This window comes from Canis lupus, chromosome 30 (assembly GCF_003254725.2).
Source record: "Canis lupus dingo isolate Sandy chromosome 30, ASM325472v2, whole genome shotgun sequence".
In the NCBI taxonomy this organism is placed as follows: domain Eukaryota; kingdom Metazoa; phylum Chordata; class Mammalia; order Carnivora; family Canidae; genus Canis; species Canis lupus.
In genome coordinates, this window is record NC_064272.1 from 17,804,837 (window position 1) to 17,829,853 (window position 25,017).

General features: G+C 40.6%; 2 protein-coding genes across 3 annotated transcripts in view; both read right to left on the bottom strand.

Moving 5' to 3' along the window:
• Positions 1-1,745: 1,745 nt before the first annotated feature.
• Positions 1,746-17,153, bottom strand: LOC112675923 (RNA polymerase-associated protein LEO1-like). The gene is made up of 10 exons (XM_025472779.3): positions 16,064-17,153; positions 13,885-13,987; positions 13,106-13,251; positions 12,337-12,421; positions 10,737-10,831; positions 10,114-10,248; positions 8,013-8,148; positions 6,914-7,073; positions 6,307-6,393; positions 1,746-2,238 (listed from the first exon to the last, which is right to left on the bottom strand). The coding sequence occupies exons 2-9, from the start codon at positions 13,963-13,965 to the stop codon at positions 6,311-6,313; spliced, it is 921 nt and encodes a 306-aa protein (XP_025328564.1). The 5' UTR covers positions 13,966-13,987; positions 16,064-17,153; the 3' UTR covers positions 1,746-2,238; positions 6,307-6,310.
• A 1,343-nt stretch (positions 17,154-18,496) lies between these two features.
• LEO1 (LEO1 homolog, Paf1/RNA polymerase II complex component) overlaps positions 18,497-25,017 on the bottom strand; it is a 36,626-nt gene continuing 30,105 nt past the window's right edge. The window contains exons 11-13 of one of the 2 annotated variants that reach the window (XR_007407300.1): positions 24,727-24,824; positions 23,475-23,636; positions 18,497-18,721 (exon numbers count right to left, since the gene is read on the bottom strand). Coding sequence is in view for 1 of the 2 variants with exons in the window: in XM_025472777.3 (XP_025328562.1) it covers positions 18,617-18,721; positions 24,727-24,824 (203 nt within the window). In the remaining variant the exon portion in view is untranslated. The remainder of the gene's footprint in view (positions 18,722-23,474; positions 23,637-24,726; positions 24,825-25,017) is intronic. The other variant, XM_025472777.3, reaches the window with a different exon arrangement.

A 25,017-nucleotide genomic window follows, 5' to 3' on the forward strand; every position in this document is an offset into this window, starting at 1 on the left:
CATGTCTGCCAGGCCTGAGGGCCTAGAGATCCCAGCCTCAGGCCTGTTTGCAGGTCTAGCAGAGCCTCAAGGCCAACCCCTGTGAAAAACAGCTGACCTTACAAAGAAATGGTGCTGGTACCTCTTGGCGTTCTGAAGGAGTCTAGCCTTTCAGGAGGTAGTGCTAATTATGGATGTTTACTATACAACCATGAAATTATGCTTTTAAAGTTATAAAAGGAAGGGAAATACAATTCTGGAATTTCCTGCATGGTGAGATGATGGGCCTTTTTTTTCTTTGACCATATCTATTTAACAATAAGACATTTTAAAAGAAAGATATATCTAATTAGTATCAATTTTCAGAGATCAAGAAATGTAGGGATCCCTGGGTGGCGCAGCGGTTTGGCGCCTGCCTTTGGCCCAGGGCGCGATCCTGGAGACCTGGGATCGAATCCCACATTGGGCTCTCAGTGCATGGAGCCTGCTTCTCCCTCTGCCTATGTCTCTGCCTCTCTCTCTCTCTCTCTCTCTCTGTGACTATCATAAATAAATAAAAAATTTTTTAAAAATCATTTAAAAAAAAAGTAAATATTGAATCATGAGGGATTTACATGGTCAATCAAATCCCAACCCCAGTGAGTTGAGGAAACCTTCAGAAAAGTCATATAACTTACCCAAGATAATACCGTTGGCTTGTTGGTTCAATAAATACTAGGTACCTGCTATGTGTTCCAGCTAGTGCACCAGTCACAAAGCTAGGAGTCAAATCTAGTATTTTCTTGCCCATTACCCTTTCCTCTAAATTTGATGATGACATTCATCTCAGGTATTTTGGGTCTTTCTCCATAAGGATCTACTTAACACTGTGATTGCTCCATATAAAAGATCATGACCCTTCTCTCTAAAATGCCTTTTTTTTTTTATTTGGGAAGAAAAAGCTTTGGACAGAGGTCTTTTTTTTTTTAATATTTTGGTAAAGATTATTTATTTATTTATTTATTTATTTATTTATTTATTTATTATTTGAAAGCAAGAGAGGGAGGGAGTGCACAGAGGGAGAGTGAGAGGGAGAAGCAGACTCCCTGCTGAGCAGGGAGCCCAATGTGGGACTTGATCTTAGGACCCTGAGATCATGACCCGAACTGAAGGCAGACACTTAACAACTGAGCCACCCAGGCACCCAAGAGTTTATTTTAGAGAGTGAGCATGTGAGCGGGAGGGAGGGGTAGAAGAGAGTCGCAAGCACTCTTCACTGAGCTTGGAGCCCAACACAAGGCTCGACCCCACTACCCTGAGATCATGACCTGAGCCAAAGGCAGACATTTAATCGACAGAGATACCCAGATGCCCCCAGATAGTCAAAGTTCTTTAAACCTCAGCTTCCAAGTCTGTAAAATGGAAACTAACGATACCTGCCTTTCAAGTTGTTCTGAGGATTAGAACTGGTAGGGCCAGTGCAGCACTTGGCAAAGCACTCAGTGTCCTTAAGCCCTTCCATGCTCTACCTGCGCTGACAGGACTACAGAGCAATGTGGCCGAAGGTAGGTTAGTGCCACGCCCATGGAAATAAATGACAAAACACAGAAGGATTCCAAACCCAGCTAGGCAGGACAGGAGGACATCCCAGAAGAGGCGATGCCTGGGCCCAGCCAGGAGAATGAGGTGAGTAGAGCAACCAAAATGCACAAAAACCTAAGACCCAGAGCAAACAGTTACCAAAATAAGCTTCTTTTGGGGGAAAAATGGGCTTTCTAAAGTCATAGTCTTGCTTCTGAATATTCTTTATTCACAAGTAGGATTATGCAAAAACGACTCAATTCATCATTTCAGTCAAAACAAGTCGTGTCATCATTGCTTTAAAAGACACTTAATAATATACAGTTGACTCTTGAATAATGTTGGGGTTAGGAGTACCCCCCACTCCCCACACAGTTGAAAATCCAAGGAAACTTTAGCCAACTACTGACCAGAAGCCTTACAGATAACATAAACAGTTGATTCATACATATTTTGGTTGTTAAATGTATTATATATTCTTATAATAAAGTAAGCTTAAGAAAACCATAAGGAAGAGAAAATACATTTAAAGTACTGTACCATATTTATTTTTTAAAAAATAGCTGTAAGTGGACCCAAGCAGTTCAAACCTGTGTTCTTCAAGGATTAATACAATGTATACAACGAGCGCACATTTCATACTTCAGTCATTTTCTTCCTCTTCACCTCCTGCTTTTCTCTTTCTGGAAGCCTCAACTCCTGAACAGATACAAGAGATAAGAGGTAATATTCAGTTTCAAACATTTCTAGAAACTTTGTCTATAGTAGTTTTGAGCTATCCTCAACAAAACAGTAGCAAAGCAAATCCAACAATATGTAAAAAAAAAAAAAAAAAAAAAATCAACTGATCAAGTGGAATTTATTCCTGGGTTGCAAGGGTGGTTCAATATTTGCAAGTCAATCAACATGACACATCATATTAATAAGAGAAAGGATAAGAACCATATGATCATGGAGCACCTGGGTGGCTCAGTTAAGTGTCTGCCTTGGTCATGATCTCAGGGTACTAGGACTGAGCTCCAGATTGAGCTCCCTGCTTAGCAGAAGTCTGCTTCTCCCTCTGCTGTGCTCTCTGGTTCTCTCTGTCTCTAACAAATAAATATCTTTTTAAAAACCCGTATGATCGTTTCAGTAGGTGCAGAAAAAGCATTTGATAAAAGTACAACATCCACTCATAATAAAAACCAACAAATAAGTTTAGGGAGAATGTACCTCAGTGTAATAAAGGCAACCTATGAAAAACTCACAGCTAACATCATCCTCAGTGGCAAAAAAACACTCAGCTGTTCCCCGAAGGTCAGGAATAAGACAAGGATGTCTATTCTCACCACTTTTACTCAACATAGTACTGGAAGTCCTAAGGACAGCAATCAGATAACACAAAAATAAAAGGCATTCACTATTTACAGACGACATGATACTGTATTTAGAAAACCCAGGACTCCACCAAAAAACTGCTAGAACTGATACACAAATTCAGTAAAATTGCAGGATCCGAAATTGATATAGAGAAATCTGTTGCATTTCTATACACCATAATGAAGCAGCAGAAAGCGAAATTAAGACAACAATCCCATTTACAGTTGTACCCAAAATAAGATAACTAGGAATAAACCTAGCCAAAGAGGTGAAAATTCTGAACTCTGGAACTATAAAATACTGATGAAAGAAAGTGAAGAAGACATAAAGGGAAAGCCATTCCATGCTCATGGGTTGGAAGAACATATATTGCTAAAATGTGTATACTACCCAAAGCATTCTATACCTTTAATGCAATCCTTATCAAAATACCAACAGCATTTTTCACAGAAATAGAATAAACCTAAAATTTGTATGGAATCACAAAAGACCCTGAATAGCCAAACCAATCTTGAAAAAGAAAAGCAAAGGGGCACCTGGCTGGCTCAGTTGTTGAGTGTCTATCTTTGTCTCAGGTCGTGATCCTGGGGTCCTGGGATCGAGTTCCACATTGGGCTCGCTGTGAGGAGCCTACTTCACTCTCTGCCTGTGTCTCTGCCTCTCTGTGTCTCTCATGAATAAATACATAAAATCTTAAAATTCTGGACTTCAAGTTTTATCTCAGAGTTGTAGTGATTAAAACAGTATAGTAGTAGCACAAAAATAGTCACATAGATCAACAGAACAAAATAGAAAACCCAGAAATAAACCCATGATTATATGGCCAATTAGTCTTCAACAAAGTAGGAAACAATATGCAATGGTGCATATTCAGCAAATGGTGTAGGGAAAACTAAACAACCATATATATATGTATGTGTGTGTGTGTGTGTGTGTGTGTGTTAATTCAAAATGGATTAAAGACCCGAATATGAGACCTGAAACCATAAAAATCCTAGAAGAGAGCACAGGCAATAACTTCTCTAACATCGGCCACAGCAACTTTTTTTTTTGAGATAGGTCCCCTGAGGCAAGGGAAACAAAAGCAAAAATAAACTATTGGGACTTCATCAAAATAAAAAGTTTTTGTACAGCAAAGGAAACAACAAAACTAAAAGGCAACATACTGAATGGGAAAAGAGATTTGCAAATGACATATCTGATGTATATAAAGACCTCATACAACTCAGCACCTAAAAACCAAATAATCCAATTGAAAAATGGGCAGAAGACATCCAAATGGCCAACAGACACATGAAAACATGCTCATCATCATTCATCATCAAAATCAAAAACTGAAGAAACAAGTGTTGGTGAGGTTGCGGAGAAAAACGAACCCTCTTGCACTGTTGGTGGGAATGCCAACTGGTGTAGCCAGAGCAGAAAACAGTTTTAAGATGCCTCAAAAAATTAAAAATAGAACTACTCTACCATCCAGCTACCATCCAGCAATCGCACTACTGGGTATTTACCCAAAGAATATAAAAACACTAATTCAAGAGGATACACGCACCCTGATGTTTACATATAGCAGCATTATTTACAATAACCCAAGTGTCCATCACTAGATGAATGGATAAAAAAGATGTAGTATATATACAATGGAATATTACTTAGCTCTAAAAATGAATGAAATCTTGACATGGAACTAGAAAGTACAATGCTAAGTGAAATAAGTCAGAGTAAGACAAATACCCTATGATTTCACTCATGTAAAAGTTAAGAAACAACAACAACAAAAAAATGAACAAAGGAAAAAACAGACAACCCAAGAAAGAGACTCTTAACTATAGAGAACAGATGGTTACCAGACAGGAGGGGGGGTTGGGGGATGGGTGAAACAGGTGATGGGGATAAAGAGGGCACTTGGTGAAGTGCTGAATCACTATATTGTACACCTGAAGCTAATATAACACTGTTAATTAACTGGAATTAAAAACTTAAAAAAAAAAAAAAAAAAACTTAAAATAAAGTGGTCTGAACTGATGGAGGAGCCAGCCCTTCACATTAGAAGGCCACCCCGCAGCAACAACCCAGGTCCTCAGACACGATGTCTAGCTGGTCAGGCCCCATGAACCCGGGCTTCCCCTGGGCAGCTGTCAGGCCAGGAGGGACAATTCCTCCTCACTATACTGACTGACATTCTGATCATATTGCTTGAAATACATTCCCCTGCTTCCTCAGTATTTCGTTTTTTTCTATCTAAAATTTAGTATTTTAAAGCCTGTGGAAAAATAAAATAAAAATAAAAAAATAAAGCCTGTTGGTTTTAAAAAAGGACTGCTTGCATTTTATGTGTTTTCATTATACTTTTAAAGTTTTTTTTTTAAAGATTTTATTTACTAATTTTAGAAACAGAGCAAGTGAGCAGGGGTAGGGGTGCAGAGGGCAGTGGGGAGAGAATTTCAAGCAGACTGCACTTGCATGGAGCCCGACTTGGAGCTCAATCTCACAACTCAAACCAAAATCGTCAGACACTCAACAGACTGAGCCACCAGGTGCCCCTGAAGTTTTAAATATATATTTTTATATGAAAAGTGAATGTCTCCCTTAGGTGACCAGTGCTTAACTGACATGCTTAACATTTCTGTTACTGTGATGTTTACTCTGATCTGTGACTCCAAACCTAGAGTGAAGCATGTTAAACATTCAGAAAGAAAACAGTGAATCAATTAAACTGGCATATGGGAAATAAAGTGATTCCCTATATATTTAAGACTTAAAATTTATTTGTAGGGACGCCTGGGTGGCTCAGTGGTTGAGCGTCTGCCTTTGGCTCAGGGTGTGATCCCAGGGTCCCAGGATCAAGTCCCACATTGGGCTGTGTGGAGCCTGCTTCTCCCTCTGCCTCTCTCTTTGTGTCTTTCAGGAATAAATAAAACCTTTAAAAAAATGTTATTTGTACTTATGACATAAGTGGAAAAGGAAATAATTAAAGGAAAAATATTTCAATAATGTGAAAACGGAATAACCCTCAATTACTATTATACCCAAACAATAAAGACACCCAGTTCCCAGGATGCTTCTTGCTCTACCACACTGAATTACTACTGAGCGTGGTGGTGCCTCAGGGCCCCACACGTTTCCTCACAGGCCTTTCCATCCCCCCCAGGACGCCCTCCAGGCCCAAGTGCCCTGCAACCTAAGACTTTGCTCTGAGGTCTCCTCTGAGCAGCCTTCCAACACCCACCTGAACAAAGGATCAGACTCTCCTCTGGCCACTCCTGGTCCAATCACTGCACTTATCTCCCTGAGTTTCAGTGAAGTGTACAGACATCTGTCCGTGCTCCTGGGCTGGGAGCTACTCTTCATTCCAGGAGTGGACTGAGGAAACGGTAAACCTCTAGCATCGAATAAATTTGGTTTTACCTCATCACTGGTCAGTTTCCTTGCTCTCAGTAATTTCTTCTTCTGATCCCTCATCACTGTCCGAAGTACAGATTTTGGCTCGTTCCTCTGAAAGCAAAGGAACTTCAGACGTGAGATTTTCCCTCATAGACAAAGACCTGTGTATTCCTGAGCTTTTTTCCCTGTTGTTGCTTCCCACTATACATTTTCCCTTGAGGAGCCGACAACATCTTTAAGGTTTTGATGAGATGTATATAACTTTCAGACATGCTAAAATGACTTTGATTTGAGAGATTTTGTTCTGAGAGAGAGGCAAGGCTTTTAAACACCTAAAAGGGTTTATGCACACATTAAAAATTACAAAGTTTAAATACCGGCTCAATACACAAGCAGGCAAACTGCTCATCACACATTTTCCTCTGTAAGGACATAAATTATTTAATTGACTTTACTTTGGAGGTGCCTTATTTTCCCAGCTAAGCTCTTCTGTGGGAAAGTAGCCCTAACTAAAAATAAAAGGCCTTTGTACTACTGTTCTAAGTAAATCACAGCAGGACGGGGAGTAAATGCCCATCATCAACCTCTGTGGTCCTCAGGTGATGAAATCGGATCTCCATGCCCAACTCACCTTGGAGCTCCCGTTGGTAATGGTTTTTAATGGCTTTGGCACCATCCTCCTCCTCATGGATGCTGTTGGGGTCCTGGTAGGGGACACTCAGCCGCTGCTGGCTCTGCTTCTCCCACAGATGGATTGTCTGGTGAGTAGAAGCCCTCAAACGTTCTTCTTTCTATAAAGAAGCAAGCCAACTTTTTAACTGAAAAACAACTACCATTGTGCCCATTTGAACCTACATTTACTATATTTCTTGTCTTCAGAGTACGGCTCTCTCCATTCCACACCTGCTACCAACACAGAGATCACTTTGTAGAGTTTAATTCTAAGGCGTGAAGGCAACAGGGTGAGGAGGCAGGAGGCTCCTCCCTCGCGCCAACCGCCCAATCAGGACTGGCACAGACGTGGCCTTGGGAGCCGCAGAATCCCCTGCGCCACCAGCCACTCTGGGCCACCAGCCACTCAGAGCCCAGAGAGCAGCAACCAGCCTGAGGAACCTCATCCATGCCCAGTGTGTTTCGGAGGCTGTGTCTGCCAACCCCTGAGACAGACCTCCGGCTTGATCAGGCGCCACCAAACAACACTGGTGCCTAGATGTTCCTGTCTGGGCATCTCACTCCGGAGACCTTCCCCAGAGCTCTGGATGACAAGATGGGGAGATGCTGGCATAGGGGAGGGTCCCTGAGCCCAAAGCAGAACATTCATACCCTTCCTCTGCCTGGCAATCCACACACTGCTGTTCACAAGCAGAGCCAGTGTTGGGTCAGGAATGTCTTTTTGACCTTCCTAGCATTTCCTGTCTGGCTAACAAAGTTTTATGGTATCTGTCAAAGTTGGTATTTTCTAAATTATCAGGTTTCCCCTGAAATCTCATCAACTGGAGAGTGAGCCCATGAGTGGCTGGTTTGCTCTATCCTACCAGTGGCCATTGACATGACTATGGTTAACTACACACTTGGTTTAGGTTGGCTCCCTGATAACTGTAAGAAATAAAATGGTTAGGCATTAATTGTGAATTAATATTCTGGAAAGTACAGCTTTTTTTTTTTTTTTTTGAAAGTACAGCTTTTAATACCCCCCAAAAAAATCCCAGGATAAAACATAGCCAATGTACCTTAATCATTTCTGTGCGCTGGCACTCAGGATCACAACCAGCAATTGGTAAGATTCTAATCCTCTGTGTCTTTGAGCATCTATTACCAAGTGGCAGGGTCATCTTTCTCTGTGTGGCACAGTCTATAGAATGAGGTCTGCTGGAACATGGACAAGAATGTGTCACTGTAGACTAAGAACATTTAGAGGCGATTATCTCAACGGCACAAACAGCTGTGGACAGTGACCACTTCCCCTGCAGCAGATGAGGGAAGCGGGGCACAGGTCCTGGGGCTCTGAGGCTTCCTCATTCTCTGGTTCCAACCTCCGTCCCATTTCCCAGGAGATGCTGATGGGGTGAAGTGCAAGTGGAGGAAGGAAGAGAACAGGTGGCAGGGTCAAGGACTTGTCCAAAGAAACCCCCGACAACAATCAGAGACAGAAAAAGGATATGAAATCTCAGTTCCATGAGGGTGCTGCAGAGGCCAGAAGTCGCAATTCAAGAAGTAAAGAAGAGTCTCTCCATCTGAATACGATTAGAAGGAGGGTCAAAGCAAGGAGGCCTCAGGACAGCCCAGGACAGTACCAAGAACAGGAATCACTGGTGCGGAAAACGTACATTCCTGACTAAAGGAAGGTAGGTTTTAGTACATCAGAAAGAAGAAAGGGTGATCCTCAGGAGGGGGTCTCTGAAGCTGTAGAGAGATGGGACTTAAGGAATGTGGAAAATAGGCCACAATGGAAAAAAGCAGGCTGTAGAATCGTTTGTCTTTTATAGCAGCATTTGAGAAAGCTCATTAAGAGGCTGGACTTGAACAGCATTTATTATGCCAGGTCTCTGCACTGCATGACATCTTATGTATTATTTGACTTAACTGACAAAATATCCCTGTGAAGTAGATATTATCGCCATTTTGTAGATAAGGAAACTAAAATTTAGTGAGAGTGAAGGGCGTCTGGATGGCTCAGTAGGTTAAGCATCGACTTTTGGATTTCGGCTCAGGTCATGATCTCAGGGTCGTGAGATTGAGCCCCCTGTCAGGCTCTGTGCTGAGAGTGGAGCCTGCTTAAGGTGCTCTCTCCCTCTCCCCAACTTACCTTCTCTCTCTACAAAAATAAAAGAAAAAAAAAAGGTTGTGAGATTGAGACTCTTCTTCAGCTTAAACAGAAGTGAGGCACACCCTCAAAACTGTCCATTAGTCTTTAAAATGGAGTAACATTATATTGAGCATAATTTACATACCATCAAATTCACTCATTTTAATACACAATTAAATGATTTTTTAAATTACAAAGTTGTGTGACCATTATTATAATCTGATTTTATTTATAAAGATATTATTTGAGAGAGAGAGAGAGAGAGAGAGAGACAGAACACAAGTTGGGGGTGGGTGAGAGGGGCAGAGGGAGAAGGAGAAGCAGACTCCCCACTAAGCAGAGCCCGACACAGGGCTCCATCCCACGACCCTGGGATCATGACCTGAGCCAAAGGCAAACCTTTAACAGAGCTACCTAGGAGGACCTACAATTTGCTTTTAAAACATTTTCGTGATCTCAAAAAGAGACCTTGTGTACAGGTAGTCTGTTAAGTGCCCCACTTCAAGGAGAGCCACACGAAGGACAACAGCTCTGTGTCCTTAGAGGGAAGGTATGCTAAGGAGCGCAGGGAGTAGTGTCCAGTGAAGAGGCTGCAGCACAGACAGGGAGCACCTGCCTGCCTGGGGTCAAACTGCAGCCCCTCACACCATTTAGCCCTTTCCTCTACTCTGTGCTCACCCCGACAACATGCTCATGATCGGCTGGCCTCCCAGCTGAAGGGAAAGGACACAGACCGGCTGAGCAGCACAGACCAGTCTTCTAGGCCTCCTGCCAGGTGCACCAACCAATGTGAATTCATTCACTGGTCTGGTTTACACAGTGGTCGCCTGCCAGTTTTGACATTAACTGGCTCCCTGAGAAACAGCAATTCGTAGTAAAGGTGAAAAAAGAGTGTGGGAAACAGACCACGTCCCTGGTGAGCACCCTGAAATCATGTCAGTCAGGGCCAAGTCAGGCTCTCTGCACAGCTCTCAGCCCCACTGCTCTCTACCTACCAGGAACAAAATGTCAGCAGGAACGGTTACCTAAAGGTGAGTTTGGACTTAAAGACGGCTCGTCCCTGTAGACCAGTGTCTTCTCGAACGAACAGGTGATTGTGATTGCCCTGCATTGGGGCTTTGTAGACATCAAACACTTCATTGCCTAGATGCAGGGAAAGGCTGCAAAGAAGAAACCGTTCAGGACTGGGGGGCGGGGCACTGAACAAATCCTACCATCTCCATGTTCCCCTCCTGGCTTTACTTAAAATGCTATGGGACTGTATACTCAATTCATGAGAAAAACAGAGATGCTATCAATAACTTACTCCCTTTAAAGCAAAAGGTGGTAAAATGCATCCTTCTTTAACCTGAAATTGTTTTTGTCATTTTCCCAATCTCTACCATGTCGTTACTAAAACAGAAACATTTCTCCCCAAAATACCAATTTATACTGTGCAATGGCACCTCACGCATGTGAGCTAGCATTACGCTTTCACCCCAGTAAGGCAACTACCATGAATCTGATCACATCTTGAGCCTACTCCTAAAGTGTCCTCCTCCCAGAGGCCTAGATTTTGTTAATTCTTTAATGGAAAGATGGCCCCAAAGTAAGGTCCTGCACAGAGAACTCTGGGTCTTTCAGTGCTCTTCGGGTATTATGGGCTCACCTCTCATCTGACCACTTGACCACCCGAGCATTGCTTTCCTTAATTTCATTTCCGTCCTCATCCCAGCGTTTCCTCCATCTTATCGTATTTTCCACCTGGTTCAAAACACAAGGGCATTAGAAAACCAATGTAACTAAACTGCATGTTCTTTTTTCCTCAAGTGACTTATAATCATGTGCCAAGAATTCATAGGTAGTGACAAAGGAAGCTCACAAAATAAATAGCCCATCAGGCAACACTGAAACACTCCTGCCACAAATATCTAGAAATACTGAGTAAACTAACCATTTTGTTTAAATCTTTCCTAAGCTCTAGTTCACAGCAGTGGAAGCAGAAGCTGAGTACAATGCAAGATGGAAGTATTATCACACACAGTAAGAGCTTCTTTTTTTTTTTTTTTTTAATTTATTTATGATAGTCGCAGAGAGAGAGAGAGAGAGAGAGAGAGAGAGAGAGAGAGAGGCAGAGACACAGGCAGAAGGAGAAGCAGGCTCCATGCACCGGGAGCCCAACGTGGGATTCGATCCCGGGTCTCCAGGATCGCGCCCTGGGCCAAAGGCAGGCGCCAAACCGCTGCGTCACCCAGGGATCCCAGTAAGAGCTTCAAAAGAGAGAAGATGAGACTTTGGGTCCACGTGAGGTAGGCAGTTAAAATGGAAGTCTGCCTATTGCAAGTCTATGAAGGGCTATGAGCCCAATGAAAGAGGGACTAGTAAGCCTGGCCTAGTAAGACAGGGAAGCTCTGGGCATTAAATTAAAAATAAAATAATAAAAGAATGTACAATTAAAAAATTAACAAATTAAAACCTAACACTTACACTTTGCCCTGTTTTTAGCTCAAATTTGTCCTACCCATGTAGTAGGAACTCCAAATCACAAAGGTAGCAGAAAAATTGGTTCTGCCTGGGATGCCTGGGTGGATCAGCGGTTGAACATCTGCCTTCGGCTTAGGGCGTGATCCTGGGGTCCCGGGATCGAGTCCCACATTGGGCTCCCTGCATGGAGCCTGCTTCTCCCTCTGCCTATGTCTCTCATGAATAAATAAATAAAATCTTAAAAAAAAAAAAAATTGGTTCTGCCTGTGACAGAAGCTCATACGCAACCCCAAGCAACAAGACAACATCCCTGTGACAGCACTGGAGTGTCCTGCCATCCCAGGCCTTCCTGAGAGGAATCGCCTGAAGAAAAGGCATCTCCTTGTGCATAATCTGAATTCCATAAAGAGTCTGCGAGATTTCTACTGTCGGAAGTTGTGAGAAGCTACCCACTATAAAAGTAGAGGCAGTTCCATATACCTAACTATATTTATCCTAAAGGAAGTAGCTAACAACTTTCAAGAATTTTTATTGTTACTTTAATTGAAAAATTACAACTGTGAGAAAAAGGTTAGAAGAGTGACAACTGCAGGGATTAAAAAGAGTATGTAACTTCTCCCCTAAAAAGATTCTGAAAAGACATTTCAGTCCTTGTTCCAAACAGTTATTTGTTGACTGAAGAGTAAACATAAAAGAACATTTCATAATCTCAAGTCTCAAATCATTATCTCTGTTTTAATGAAAAACCTCAAAAAAAAAAAAAAAAAGGAAGTATAGAATAGTACCTTTAATTTCAACCTGGTTCTATCTTCCTCATCAAGCACTTTCTCACCTTCAAATTCATCTTCATAATTCTGAGGATCAAAAGGTCTAAAAATCGTTTTTTAATCACATATTAGCCATATTTAGTAATGAATATTATTAATGCCATAAAATAATCATCTTTACAACATGTACCAATATATTAAAAATCACAGGAGGCAAAGAGCTTCATGTATGCCAGTTTGCATACTTTCTTGAAATTTGATTTTAAAACATCTGAAATAAAATCCAACTGTGACTAATAATTTTAAGTCTTGTTTGAAGAAATGTCTTCTAAAATAAGACATAGTCTACCTTTCTATTTTTTTAAAGAAAAGGTATCCTGTTTAAACTCATGAACCTTCATGAGAAATACTCATCAATACTATTTTGTTGTCCAAAATCGTCTTTTCTAGTTACAGTGGCTTTTGCACTGAATATTTATGATTTCTCTAGCAAACTTTGTCAATCTCATTTTCTGATTTTTCAGCTTTATAATGAAAAACACCTTTACCAGCTGTCAAGTCTGTTTATTTATAAGTGCCAAAATGCTGGAAGAATCATTCACTTTAAAATTCTCACATTAGTAACTCATCATTTTTCTACCACAGCGCATCCTAAATTTACTTTTCCAGAGGTATATGAGGAATCCCCCTTCTTTATAATTAGCCAACTCATGATAAGAAAAAACATTTATATTCCACATGTTTTTATTTAAGATCTTGAAAATAAAACTTTAATCAGCCCTCTTACTTGGGTTCTATGCTGAGAAATTTAGGTAGTTTAACAAAGTACAATTCATTTCCTAAATCAGAGTTGATACTGGGGATTTCTACTTCTATTCTGGTTTCAGAAATCTGCTCTTCCTCCTGTTGGTCCTGAGGCAATCCATGTTCATCCTAAGAGAGGAATCAGAATGTGAGGGTTTGAAGTGAAATTAAAAATGCTCCAGCTCTTCTCTGGTACTAGGAGATGTAGGTATAACCAGAAGTAAATTCAGACGCCATTTTAGGGACAAAGCAGTCCATAACCCCTTCAGGCCTCTCCCTAAAATTTCATCCTCTCCCCCAGAAATACCACCACAGAAACAAGATCTGTTAGCCCTCATTACCAGAAAAAATATCTATTTTGTTGACCTATCTAGTTTGCATAAGACATTAAATGAAAGAACTGTGGAACTGTGTAACCTCTCAGTACTATTAAAATCAGAGCAGAAAGTCAAATAGCACATGCTTTCTGGCACAAGTTTGTATTAAGAAAAACTTAAAGGTTTTCAAATAATGAGTCCTCACAGTTTAGCCCCAAAAGTTTGGCATCATCCTCATTTTGATCAGTTTTTCTGTGCCCTCAAATGCCCACAATTCCCAACAGAGCTGAGAAAGTCACCCTGATTCACCAAGTGTTTCAGACCACTACTCAATTCTACTCAATTATCAATGTCCTCTTTTCATAGGAGGCAGACCCTTCAGCCTTTGAAACTTTCTTTTTAACCTTGAATAATGGAACCTGTTGAGGTTAGTGATTGTACTTACAACAGCCTGCCTTGGAATAGGTTGCTCATTGTCCCCATCACTCTCTGAAGAAATGTCATCTATGTCTCCAAACAGATCCATGGTCCTACTATAATCTTCAATGCTGGGAGAACACGTACAGTATTAATTTCTCTGACTGAAGTTCTTTACACAGTTCTTAGCCCATCACTTCAACATTTTCTCAAGATTCAGAAACCAAATCTCCACTAAGCCAACCTTGATCTGGCTCCCTGAGCCTAGCCCCCAAAAGCATAACAAGCATCTATAGAGAAGGAAGGTGGCCAAGATGGTTGGTAGAAGGCAAAGCTGCTGTGATAGCCAGTTTTCAACATAGTTCCTGGTGGTTCCTGCCTGATATTCCTGCCCCCTGCAATCTCCTCCAACACGTGTCATGGTTGGTTTATGTGATCAACAGAATATAACTTCACTTCCAAGGCTAGGCCACGACATTATGGTTTTTCTGCCTTGCTCTTTCTCTCCTTAGGTCACTTGCCCTAGAGGAAGCCAGCTGCCATGATGTGAAGACACTCAAACTGCTATGGAGAGGCTCATGTGGCGACAAACTGAGGCCTCCTGCCAAGAGCATATTAGTGAGCTGTTTTTGAAACAAATCCTTCAGTCCCAGGCAAACCTATAGAGAATACATTCTCAGAGCCAGTATCTTGATTGCCACAAAAACCCGGAGCCACAACTCTCCTGCTAAGCCAATCACGACCGTCAGAAATTATAAAATATTAAATTAAATGTTTGTTGTTTTCATCTGGCCTTCTCAGGGGATGTAACTGGAGGTGAGGGGGTGATACGCATGTAACATAAGACATGTCTAATCCAACTCTTATCTCCCTACGCCTTTGGATTCCCTCCACACAATGCCAGGGAAGCTTCATTACAAGTAGGCCACCAATGAGTTTGGTTAAGCTAACCAACTATGGAGCCATGTCTTGCTATGAAAACATCGGATCCTGAATATATAAGTGTGCCCAAAGCAGTCAATTTGGCCCAATAGTCTGTCCTTCATCTCACATTCTTAAATACGCTTCCACACATATTCCCTCGGCTTCTCCCTATATCAGCAAAGGCTTGTAGTTCTTTTGGTATATAAGCTATTTCTTCTTCAGAGTTTGTGCTTTCTCTGTCAGAGTATGCAGAGATCCTAGTGATGGGTCTACTGGTAACAAGTGGGTCAGACAGCATGCAGCTGGCTGAGTCTAGAGAATGGAAGCTGCCCCAGGTGACATTACAGTGTTTTCAAGCAAGGAAAACCCAGTTTCCTCAGGTACAGGGGAGCAAACTGCTTCTCACAGGTAAGGGAGGCTCAGGGTGACTAGGAAATTGAATTAGGAAATGTGTCATGAGTCCAAACAGATATCTCACTCCCAGCTTCTTTCTCTATGTCCTTTCGGGGTGCCTGGAGGAGCTCAGTCAGTTATCCATCTGCCTTCAGCTCAGTCCATGATCTTAGGATCCTGGGATAGAGCCTTGCATCCAGCTGAGGCTGAGCACGGGGCCTACTTCTCCCTTTTCCTCTGCCCCTCCCCACAGTTCATGTGCTCTCTCAAATAAATAAAATCTTAAAAAAAAAAAAAAAATTAAAAAAAAATGCCCTTTCATATGAGACTTCAAAATGCTGGGAATTCAACTAATGTTGCAATTCTGTAACCATACAATTAAATGTTTAATATTCAGTTATCTCAGCCCTCTGACTATGAGATAGGAGATTCTTTTAGGGCTGTTAGGAAAGCTCACTGGTTCTCTGACCACGACCTGAGCTGAACACGTTTAAAGACCTAAGCTTGTAATTTCCTTCTGTAAGGCACTCAGAAGTATCTACCCCATACCACAGTCCACACAATCACTACTGCCTAAGCCACTTGAGCCCTCAACCAGGGGGGATAATCTGATTTATCATGCCACCATACCATGCATTACCACCACACCCTTTCACACCTTTCAGACCTGCATTGAAACCCAAACTAACCTACAAATCACATCTTTAAGGATTTGTCTCGACTACTCAATTAGGTCTGAGTTGGGCAACAGAAAACACCAGCTGTCTGTACATATAGAATTTAAAAATTTTTTACTTAAATTTTCCACTCACTCCTAGAAATGAGGGAACAAAATGAAGAGGTGGAATTATTAAGCTTAAAAAATTACAGTATGGAGCTGAAACTCATACCTGAGGAAGAGAAGTATCCAGCTGGCACTGATGCCTCTGGGGGGCGTGGGGGGGTGTTTGTCACTGAAACTGGCTCTCCAAGTGTTGGTAAAGCTGCAAACTGTTTGAGCTGCTGTAGAAAAGAACTGCTTCTGCTGAGGTAATGAAGTGTTTGTGGACCCTCTTAGAAAACCTGCAAGTTGACAGGAAGCTTCCAGAAAGTTCCATAAACAAACAGGAAGGAGTAATCTCTTCGTTGTTATTCAATCTTCCAGTCTCCCTCCAGCGCCCCCTAACAGGGGGCAGCTGGCAAAGATGAAATGTGCTTGCAGAATCTTGCCCCAGTATCACTGAGCTTGCTATAAAATGGGTCGGTTTGGAGATGAAAGAAAAGAGCTTAGTAACAGATACACATGACTATTAGTTAAAAACAAATACAAAAACAAAAAGTATATTGCCTTAAAAAGGACAGCCAGGATAAAGGCTCTTAAAAGCCAGGCATAGGAGTTTCAACTTGATAAGCCAACAAACAGCAAGAGACTGAAGAATGGCATAAGGAAAATGGCACATTGGTGATTTAGGACCTTCTTCTTTTTTTATGTCATTTTTCTTTCTCTATTGCTAGGCTTCAGGTAAGCCTCCACAGCCACCACCCCAGATTGTACCAACAGCACTAGAAAGGAAGTAGGGTAGTCCATCTGTAAGGGAAAGATTAATTAGTACATGTACAACACCACAGAAAAGACAAGTATGTGTGGTAAACTTAAAACATACCTGCAGGGGTGCCTGGGTGGCTCAGTTTAAGTGTCCAACTCTTCATTTCCACTCATGATCTCAGGGTTGTGAGACTGAGCCCTGGGCATTGGGCTCCACACTCAGCAGGGAGTCTGCTGGAGTTTCTCTCTCCCTTTCCTTCTGCCCCTCCCTGTACTTGTGCGCATACGCTCTCTCTCAAATAGATCAATAAATCTTTTTTAAAAAATCAAATTAAAAAAATACCTTTACCATTCCAACCATCAAGAGGTACCAAATTTCCCTCCCTTTGAATAAAGGCTCACCTTAAGGACTCACTTTAAATGAAGAGATTGTGTTGGATTTTTTTTTTTTTAATTTTTATTTATGATAGTCACACAGAGAGAGAGAGAGAGAGAGGCAGAGACATAGGCAGAGGGAGAAGCAGGCTCCAGGCACCGGGAGCCCGATGTGGGATTTGATCCCGGGTCTCCAGGATCGTGCCCTGGGCCAAAGGCAGGCGCCAAACCGCTGCGCCACCCAGGGATCCCTGTGTTGGATTTTGATGTGACTTTCCGTGCTAGCCAGAAAACCTAAAAAAGGTAATACAGCTTTTATGTGGTTCCCTCTCTGAGGTTGCTCATCTTTGCATCCCAGCCATCATGCTGTGAGAAAGTAGGGCCAGGACTGGGATGCACAAGTGAGACACTTAACCTTGGGTGAAAAATATAAGGGGTGCCAAAATCTCAGTCATCAAGATAAATGATACTGCAATACAATCTTTTTAAAACTTCATTTGAAAAAAAAAATTAAAATAATAAAACTTCATGTGAAAAACCATGAACAAAATATCGAAAGTTTAATTGAAGTGGGGATCCATCCAGCTCTGTATTTGTGCAGCTCTCCTAAGTTGCCTTACCCTAATTCCAGCCATCAGATCCTGTTTACATAAAATTCTGACATTTTGTCCATCATGGTTTTTTTGCATTAGTCCAATTTTTTAAAGTGTTGTATCACAATTTTATTTATCTTGATTACTATAATGGGCTAATGAGGGGCACCCTTTCCTCCCCCTACCCCACTCTGCCGCCAAGTTCATGTCTATCCAGAACTTCAGAAACCGACTTTATTTGGCAAAAGGGTTTTTGCATATAATTAGTTAAGATTAAGTCCACTGAATTAGGGTCAGTCCTCAATCCACTGATTCCTTCGAAAGAGAAGATCTGAAAGCATACAGAGACAGAGCAAACGAAGTTTGGAAATGAACCATGTGAAGACCAAGGAAAGACTGGGGTTATGCAGCCAACAGCCAACGACTGCCAGAAACCCCCAGAAGCTAGGACAAACCACAGCAGCATTCTTCCCTAGAGCTTTCAGAGGCAGCCTGGACCTGTCAATACTTTGATTTAGGATTTCTAGGCTCTATAACTGCAAGAGATTACATTTCTGTGGTTTTAAGCTACCCAGTTTGTGGTACTATGTTATAGCAGCCCTAGCAAACTGAAATGATTAGAGGTTCTTTTGGGGCCCCCTTTAAATTCTGCACCTCAGAGGAAAGCCTCGCTTGCCTCACCTGGCCCCAACTAGGAGACTTCTCTGGGGTGGACAGGGGAGAGGCAGAGCAACAGGAACTCACTGAAACCTGAGATTTCCTGCGAGGCTGACACAGAATCAACTTGCTTTAAGAAAAAAGTAGATTTCCTGAACAGATACTTGCTTTAAAATTTTTTTTATTACAATTAAAATTACACAAAAGCAAATCAATTCATTTCCATCAAAATAACTCATGTTTACATATTTAATAAACTGTACAAAAAATACATAGTGTTTCCACATTGTGCTTCAATCATCATCTTCTTCTTCTTCATCACTGATTACGTACTTCTTATGCTTTTTACTTGTTTTATCATCATCTTCAGCTTTTCTCTTTCCAGATGGTTCCCCTTCCTAAAATAAAATTTTTAAAAATCTAAAAGTCAATAGAGAACATTTCTAGGAAGATTTATCGAAAGTAGCTCTAAGCTGAATAATTTTCTGAAAACACAAAATAATTTTTTAAATAAGAACATTCACCAGATAAATAAAACCAGTGGTAAAGGTCATGGCCAGTTTCCAAATCTACAAGTACTAGAAGCATTTAAAAATGACAATTATCCAGAGCTAATTACAAACTAAATATAAACAACCCAACTTCAGGACTACAAGGACGAGCTAAGAAATTATAAGCAATCTCTTGGAAGGAAAGCCTTGTACATGGAGAGAAGGGGCATATACGAAACCAGAAACTAGGACTGGGAAGAGTCAGGGCTGTCCAAAGAAGTCTGCCTGTATAACCACTGGCCCTGACAAATATTTTTATTATGAACAGGCAATTAATTAAAGTTCCCTCTGCTTCCTTAGCATTTCACCTCTTCATTATCTAAAATTCAGTATTTTAGGGCATTTGAGTCAGTTAAGCACCTGCCTTCGGCTCGTGTCATGATTCCAGGGTCCTGGGATTGAGTCCCACATCAGGTTCCCCGCTCAGTGGGGAGTCCGCTTCTCCCTCTACCCTTCCCTTCTGTTTGTGATCTCTCTCCCACACATGCTCTCTCTCAAATAAAATCCCTGCTCAGTGGGGAACCTGTCTTTCCCTCTCCCCCTGCCCCCCTAACCCTAATGCTCTCTCTCACTCACTCTGACTCTCCCTCTCAAATAAATAAAACCTTTTTAAAAAATAAAAGTTCAGTATTTTAAAGACCAATTTTTAAAAATAATGATTTCCTGTTTTGAATATACTAAAAACTCACATCATACAGGTATAAAAAATATTTGAAGAAATTAAAGGCCTATTATACAAGTCTGCATTATTTAAAACCATGTACAATGTTCTAATAGAAATAAATAATTCAGGAAGTTATCTAAAAACAATTTTTACAGACAGAATATATCAATATCTAAATAATATCGAATACTGACTAAAATGAATTGATAGAGAATATGACACTCCAGATTTGCCCTAACTAGCTTCCTCAGCGAAAATAAAACAGGATGAATAGCCTGAAGACTAAAGTTGGGGAAGGCCAAGCACCTCTCACGATGACCAGAGAATGCTTCTGGATGTACAAGCTGGCATATCTATTTTTTCTGATGGTCTCTATGGCTGGCTCTCTGAAGAACAAGATACCATCCCACACTTGTTTCCTGCCTTCTTTTTCCAAATGTATCTCCACAGACCTGAAGTGCCATAGGAGAATTCAAAGGGAAAGTTATGAATCCAGAAGAGACTCAGATGTCCTCCTACACTTAGTTCTTCCCAGGTGACAACAGTGAAGTTATCCAAACCTAGGTGTCCCTGGATACCACTTTCTAAGTAATCCTCGCAGGTCACCTGCTCTACCTAAGAAAGCTGAGGACTGGTCGTGATCCTTTCTTTTCTGTTTTCTTTGTGTTTCTTTACACTTGAGTCTTTCCTTTTTCCAGTTTCTCCTCTTACCCATTTTTCTACCTTTCAAGTTATTTAGGTTTTCTAAAGTTGTTATTGCTTACAAAAATAAGGAAGGATAAAAAAAAAAAAAAAAAAAAAAAGCTACTTTTCTCCTTTCTTGTAACTTAGACCCTGTTGGGGAAGGGAAACTAATATTTCCTATTCAGATACTATATGTCACTGAACTAAGTACTTTTGTATGTGTTATTATTATGCAACAACTTTGCAAGCAGCAAGCATAAATCCCATTGAAGAGAGGAGGGAACAGACATAGAAATGTGAGAGGACTTGATCAAGGCCATACAAGTGACCAAGATTCAATAATCCAGTTCATTATAATCCAGACTCATACCCTTTCCCCCCCATATCACAGAAAGCTCTGCTAATAATGGTAGTTCTCTGGGAACTTAGAATCTGCAAGCTCCCCTGCATCTCACCCAGGCTCATGCTGTCTGGATGGAGCTTAGTGTACAAACAGGGAGAGGGACCTAAAGCAGGTTGGAGCCCTTAGCCTCTCTCTCCCACTGTCACCCATAGGAAAGACTTTAGTGAGGAGAAAGTGGCCACAGGATGTGAGGTCCAGGCAGAAGAAATATATCTTCGTTGTCATGAAAGGGGAATGGACGGATACAGGAAGACCTACCAGAGTATTTGGGTGAGGAAGGTAGAGGGTAGTTCCCATAATATGATAGCTAGGAGGCATTCACAAGAGGCATTTTTAAGTCAGGCAATTACAGGTTTTAACCAGCCTAGAAGGCAGATATTTGATGGATCACATTTAAAAATCTCATTTCTGAAAATACTAGAGATAAACAGAAGTTCCATGGCAATTCTCAATTTTCATTCACAGCTCCTGCTTGCCAAGAAATAAAACAGTAATCTGCTTACATGAGGCTTCCCACTTGCCAACAGTGCAACACACTATAAAACTATCATTAAGATGTTTCCTACCTAATTTAAAACAAGTGCAGAGGGACGCCTTTGGCTCAGGGCATGATCCTGGAGTCCTGGGATCGAGTCCCACATTGGGCTCCCTGCATGGGGTCTGCTTTTCTCTCTGCCTAGGTCTCTGCCTCTCTCTCTGTGTGTGTCTCATGAATAAATAAATAAAATCTTTAAAAATAAAAAAATAAAAATAAATAATTTAAAACAAGTATATTGCAGAATAATGGCAATTTCTGTCCAGTTATCTTCCATAGTATGTCTCTTCCAACAATGACTGGCAAACAGTAGCTGTTGTGATTAACCAATAATAATGCAACACAGAATTCTGCTTCACATAAGAGTGTCACAGAAGTTTATAGTTCTCAGAAACCAAAATGATCAAAATACATTAAAACCATGGATAACAGAAACACAACATCTATTTCCTTCAATATGACAAAACAATCCCTCTCTCCCATGGAAAATAACTAACAATAATGAAAATATAAACAAATCAATATGATGGCAAGAAAATAAAGTATAATGAAAGAGAAGCCAAAAATTAGGTGAAATCAAGAGGTAAGTAGAGTACTAACATGGGCTTTGTCCTTGAAGGCCTTTACCAAACTGTCAACATGAGCTTTGGTTTTTATGCTTTGTGGGTGCTGGGGACAGTAGACAAAGGCCAATTGGAGCAGATTATAGAGCAGACCCCAAAGCACTAATGCTTTAGTATAAAGGCAAACCAGAAATAAGCCCAGGCTCACATCTATGAGGAAGCGGTCAGTGAATTTTTTTGGTAAAGGACCAAATAACAAATGTCTTAGGCTTTAGTGAGACATACAGTTTCTGTTTTAACTACTCAACTCTGACACTGTAGCAAAAAAAAAAAAAAAAAAATCTATAGACTACATAAATGAATAAGCATGGTGCTGTCTAATAAAACTTTACTTAAAAAAATGGTTGGCAGGCTAGATTAGATCAGTGAGCTGTAATTTGCCATGAGCAAATTTGTATGAGCAAAGCATAACATATACTTGTTGAATCACTATATTATACACACTTGAAACTAATGTAGCACTGTGGGTCAACTATACTTCAATTTAGAACAAAAAGTTGGCATTCTCAATTTTCTCACATATACAAGTTTGTGTGCAATTGAGTTCTTTGAAGAATGAACAGGATTCTGGAGGAAAAAGAATAAACTAGAACTAAATACTATGAGAAAGCTGCTTTCACAGAATGAGAGTTAAAGCCACTGTTCACATCAAAGAGTTATCTGTCATCATTAAAAAACAGAAAAATTAACTAATTGATTCTGGGAAGATTAATAACTTCAAGTCAGAACTCTTATTTCCAAGTAATCTAAAAAGACTTCATTCCAAGAGTATATATTTTAAAGTGATCCTGGGTGGCTCAGTGGGTTAAGTGTCTGACTCTTGATTTCAGATCAAGTCATGATCTCGGGGTTGTGGGATCGAGCCCCATTGGGCTCTACACTAGGTGGAGACTGCCTGAGATTCTCCCTCCCTCTTCCTCTCCCATTCCCCCTCCCTTAAACAAACAAAGTGATCCTAGGTGGCTGATGCTTAACACAACAGCCAGAGGCAAATATAAATCATCTTTATAGGAACCCATCAACCTAGGTCTCAAAAATTCTCATTGATCTGAGCTAAGTAAATCAATCATTTAATCACAGAACACAGAGAAATAAGTCATCAAGAGACAGAGCCAGTAAATAGGCAATAAAATCACATTTGTCAAGATTTCAGACAATGGAATTATCAGACATAAAAGACTATATATATAGGTTTAAAACACTTAGACATAAAAAGGAGAAATTGGTAATATGAGTTAGGGGAAAGGAGTTTTTAAAATGACCAATTTGAAAAAGAAACAGCAACTAAACATTTTTTAAATGGCCGATTTGAGAAAGAAACTAAACCTCTACAGATGAAAACTAAAAGTAAAAATTCAATGACAGAGATTAACAACATGAGATACAGCTGAAGACAGGGGCAGTGAACTAGAAGGCAGCCCTGAGAAAATATCACAGAATGCAGAGACCTTTAAAGACAAGGGAAACATGAAAGTCTGAGAGGCACAGAAGACAGAGAAGGAATAACATGCATTTCATCAGTTTCATAAAGAAAGGACAGAAAGAATGAAGAACTGATGACTGAGAAATTTTCAGAACTGGCAAATTCACATTCAGGAACAAATCCCAACCAGAAAAATAAAAGGAAATACAAAATAGGTATCACAGTACAATTTAAGAACATCAAAGATGAAAAAAGATCTAAGGGGCACCTGGGTGGCTCAGTCGGTTAAGCGTCTGCCTTCAGCTCAGGTCATGATCTCAGGGTCCTGTGGTCAAGCCCCAAGTTGGGCTCCCTGCTCAGTGGGGAGTCTGCCCCTTCCCCCCACTCATGCTCTTTCTTTCTCACTTGCTCTCTCTCAAATAAATAAATTCTTAAAAAAAAGAAAAGAAAAAAGATTGAAAAAAGTTCCATTAAAAGAAGTCCTGGCGATGTAAGGTACAGCATGGTGACTATAGTTATTAATAACATAGTATTGTATATATTTGAAAGTTGCTAATAGTATAGACCTTAAAAGGTCTTACTACAAGAAAAAAAGTTTGTAACTATGTGTGATGAATGTTAACTAGACTTACTGTGGTGATCATTTTGTAATATATACATGTATTGATTCAATCATTATACTGTATACCTAAAATTAATGTCAATTATAACTCAAGAAAGACTTAAAACTTTTCAGCACATTTACTCTTATAATTTGGAAAGAATACTGCTAAAAATATATTTTTAAATTACTTTGAAATATTATTTTAATAGCATTTTAATTTATTGAATTACTCAATACTATTCAAATACTACTTCCTTTAAAGAAAAAGAAACAGGTTTTTCTACCCAAAGAATTGTTTCTATAATTTAAAAAAATATATTGATGGGGGGCCTGGGTGACTCAGTTGGTTTAGCATTTGCCTTTGGCTCAGGTCATGATCCCAGAGACCCAGGGTCAAGCCCCACATCAGGAGCCCTGCTCAGGGAGGTGTCTCCTTCTGCCCTTCACCTTGCTTGTACTCACTCACTTTCTCTCTCTCATGCTCTCAAATAAATAAATAAAATCTTTAAAATTAAAAAACATTAAAAATACATTGAAAACAAGAGAAAGACGACATAAACCCTCTGATCTACCCACACCGAATGATTTCTAGTCACTAGTCAAGTCCTAATATCTCAGGGCCCCACACGTTTCCTCACAGGCCTTTCCATCCCCCCCAGGACGCCCTCCAGGCCCAAGTGCCCTGCAACCTAAGACTTTGCTCTGAGGTCTCCTCTGAGCAGCCTTCCAACACCCACCTGAACAAAGGATCAGACTCTCCTCTGGCCACTCCTGGTCCAATCACTGCACTTATCTCTCTGAGTTTCAGTGAAGTGTACAGACATCTGTCCGTGCTCCTGGGCTGGGAGCTACTCTTCATTCCAGGAGTGGACTGAGGAAACGGTAAACCTCTAGCATCGAATAAATTTGGTTTTACCTCATCACTGGTCAGTTTCTTCGCTTTGAGTAATCTTTGAGCCTTATCTTCTTCTGATCCCTCATCACTGTCTGACGAATAGATTCTGGCTCGTTCCTCTGAAACCAAAGGAATGATTTGTGAGTGACTTTCAAAGACAATGATTTGTTCACTTCTGGATTTTTCTTCTGACAGAGGTCTTTAGGTCCTTCTGTACATTTTTTCCAAAAGAAACAGATCATTAAAATATTTTTGACTTAAAAATGTAAGATTTAACATGTTGAAATAAAGCACTTACCCTCTCCAAATACA

Excerpts from the sequence above, each read along its gene's own strand:
- LOC112675923 (XM_025472779.3), bottom strand. The coding sequence starts at position 13,965 with ATGGATCTGTTTGGAGACATAGATGACATTTCTTCAGAGAGTGATGGG. Across the intron at positions 13,252-13,884 it reads CTATTCCAAGGCAGGCTGTT|GATGAACATGGATTGCCTCA; the intron begins GTAAGTACAATC and ends TTCCTCTCTTAG. Across the intron at positions 10,832-12,336 it reads GAACCAGGTTGAAATTAAAG|GTGGAAAATACGATAAGATG; the intron begins GTACTATTCTAT and ends GTTTTGAACCAG.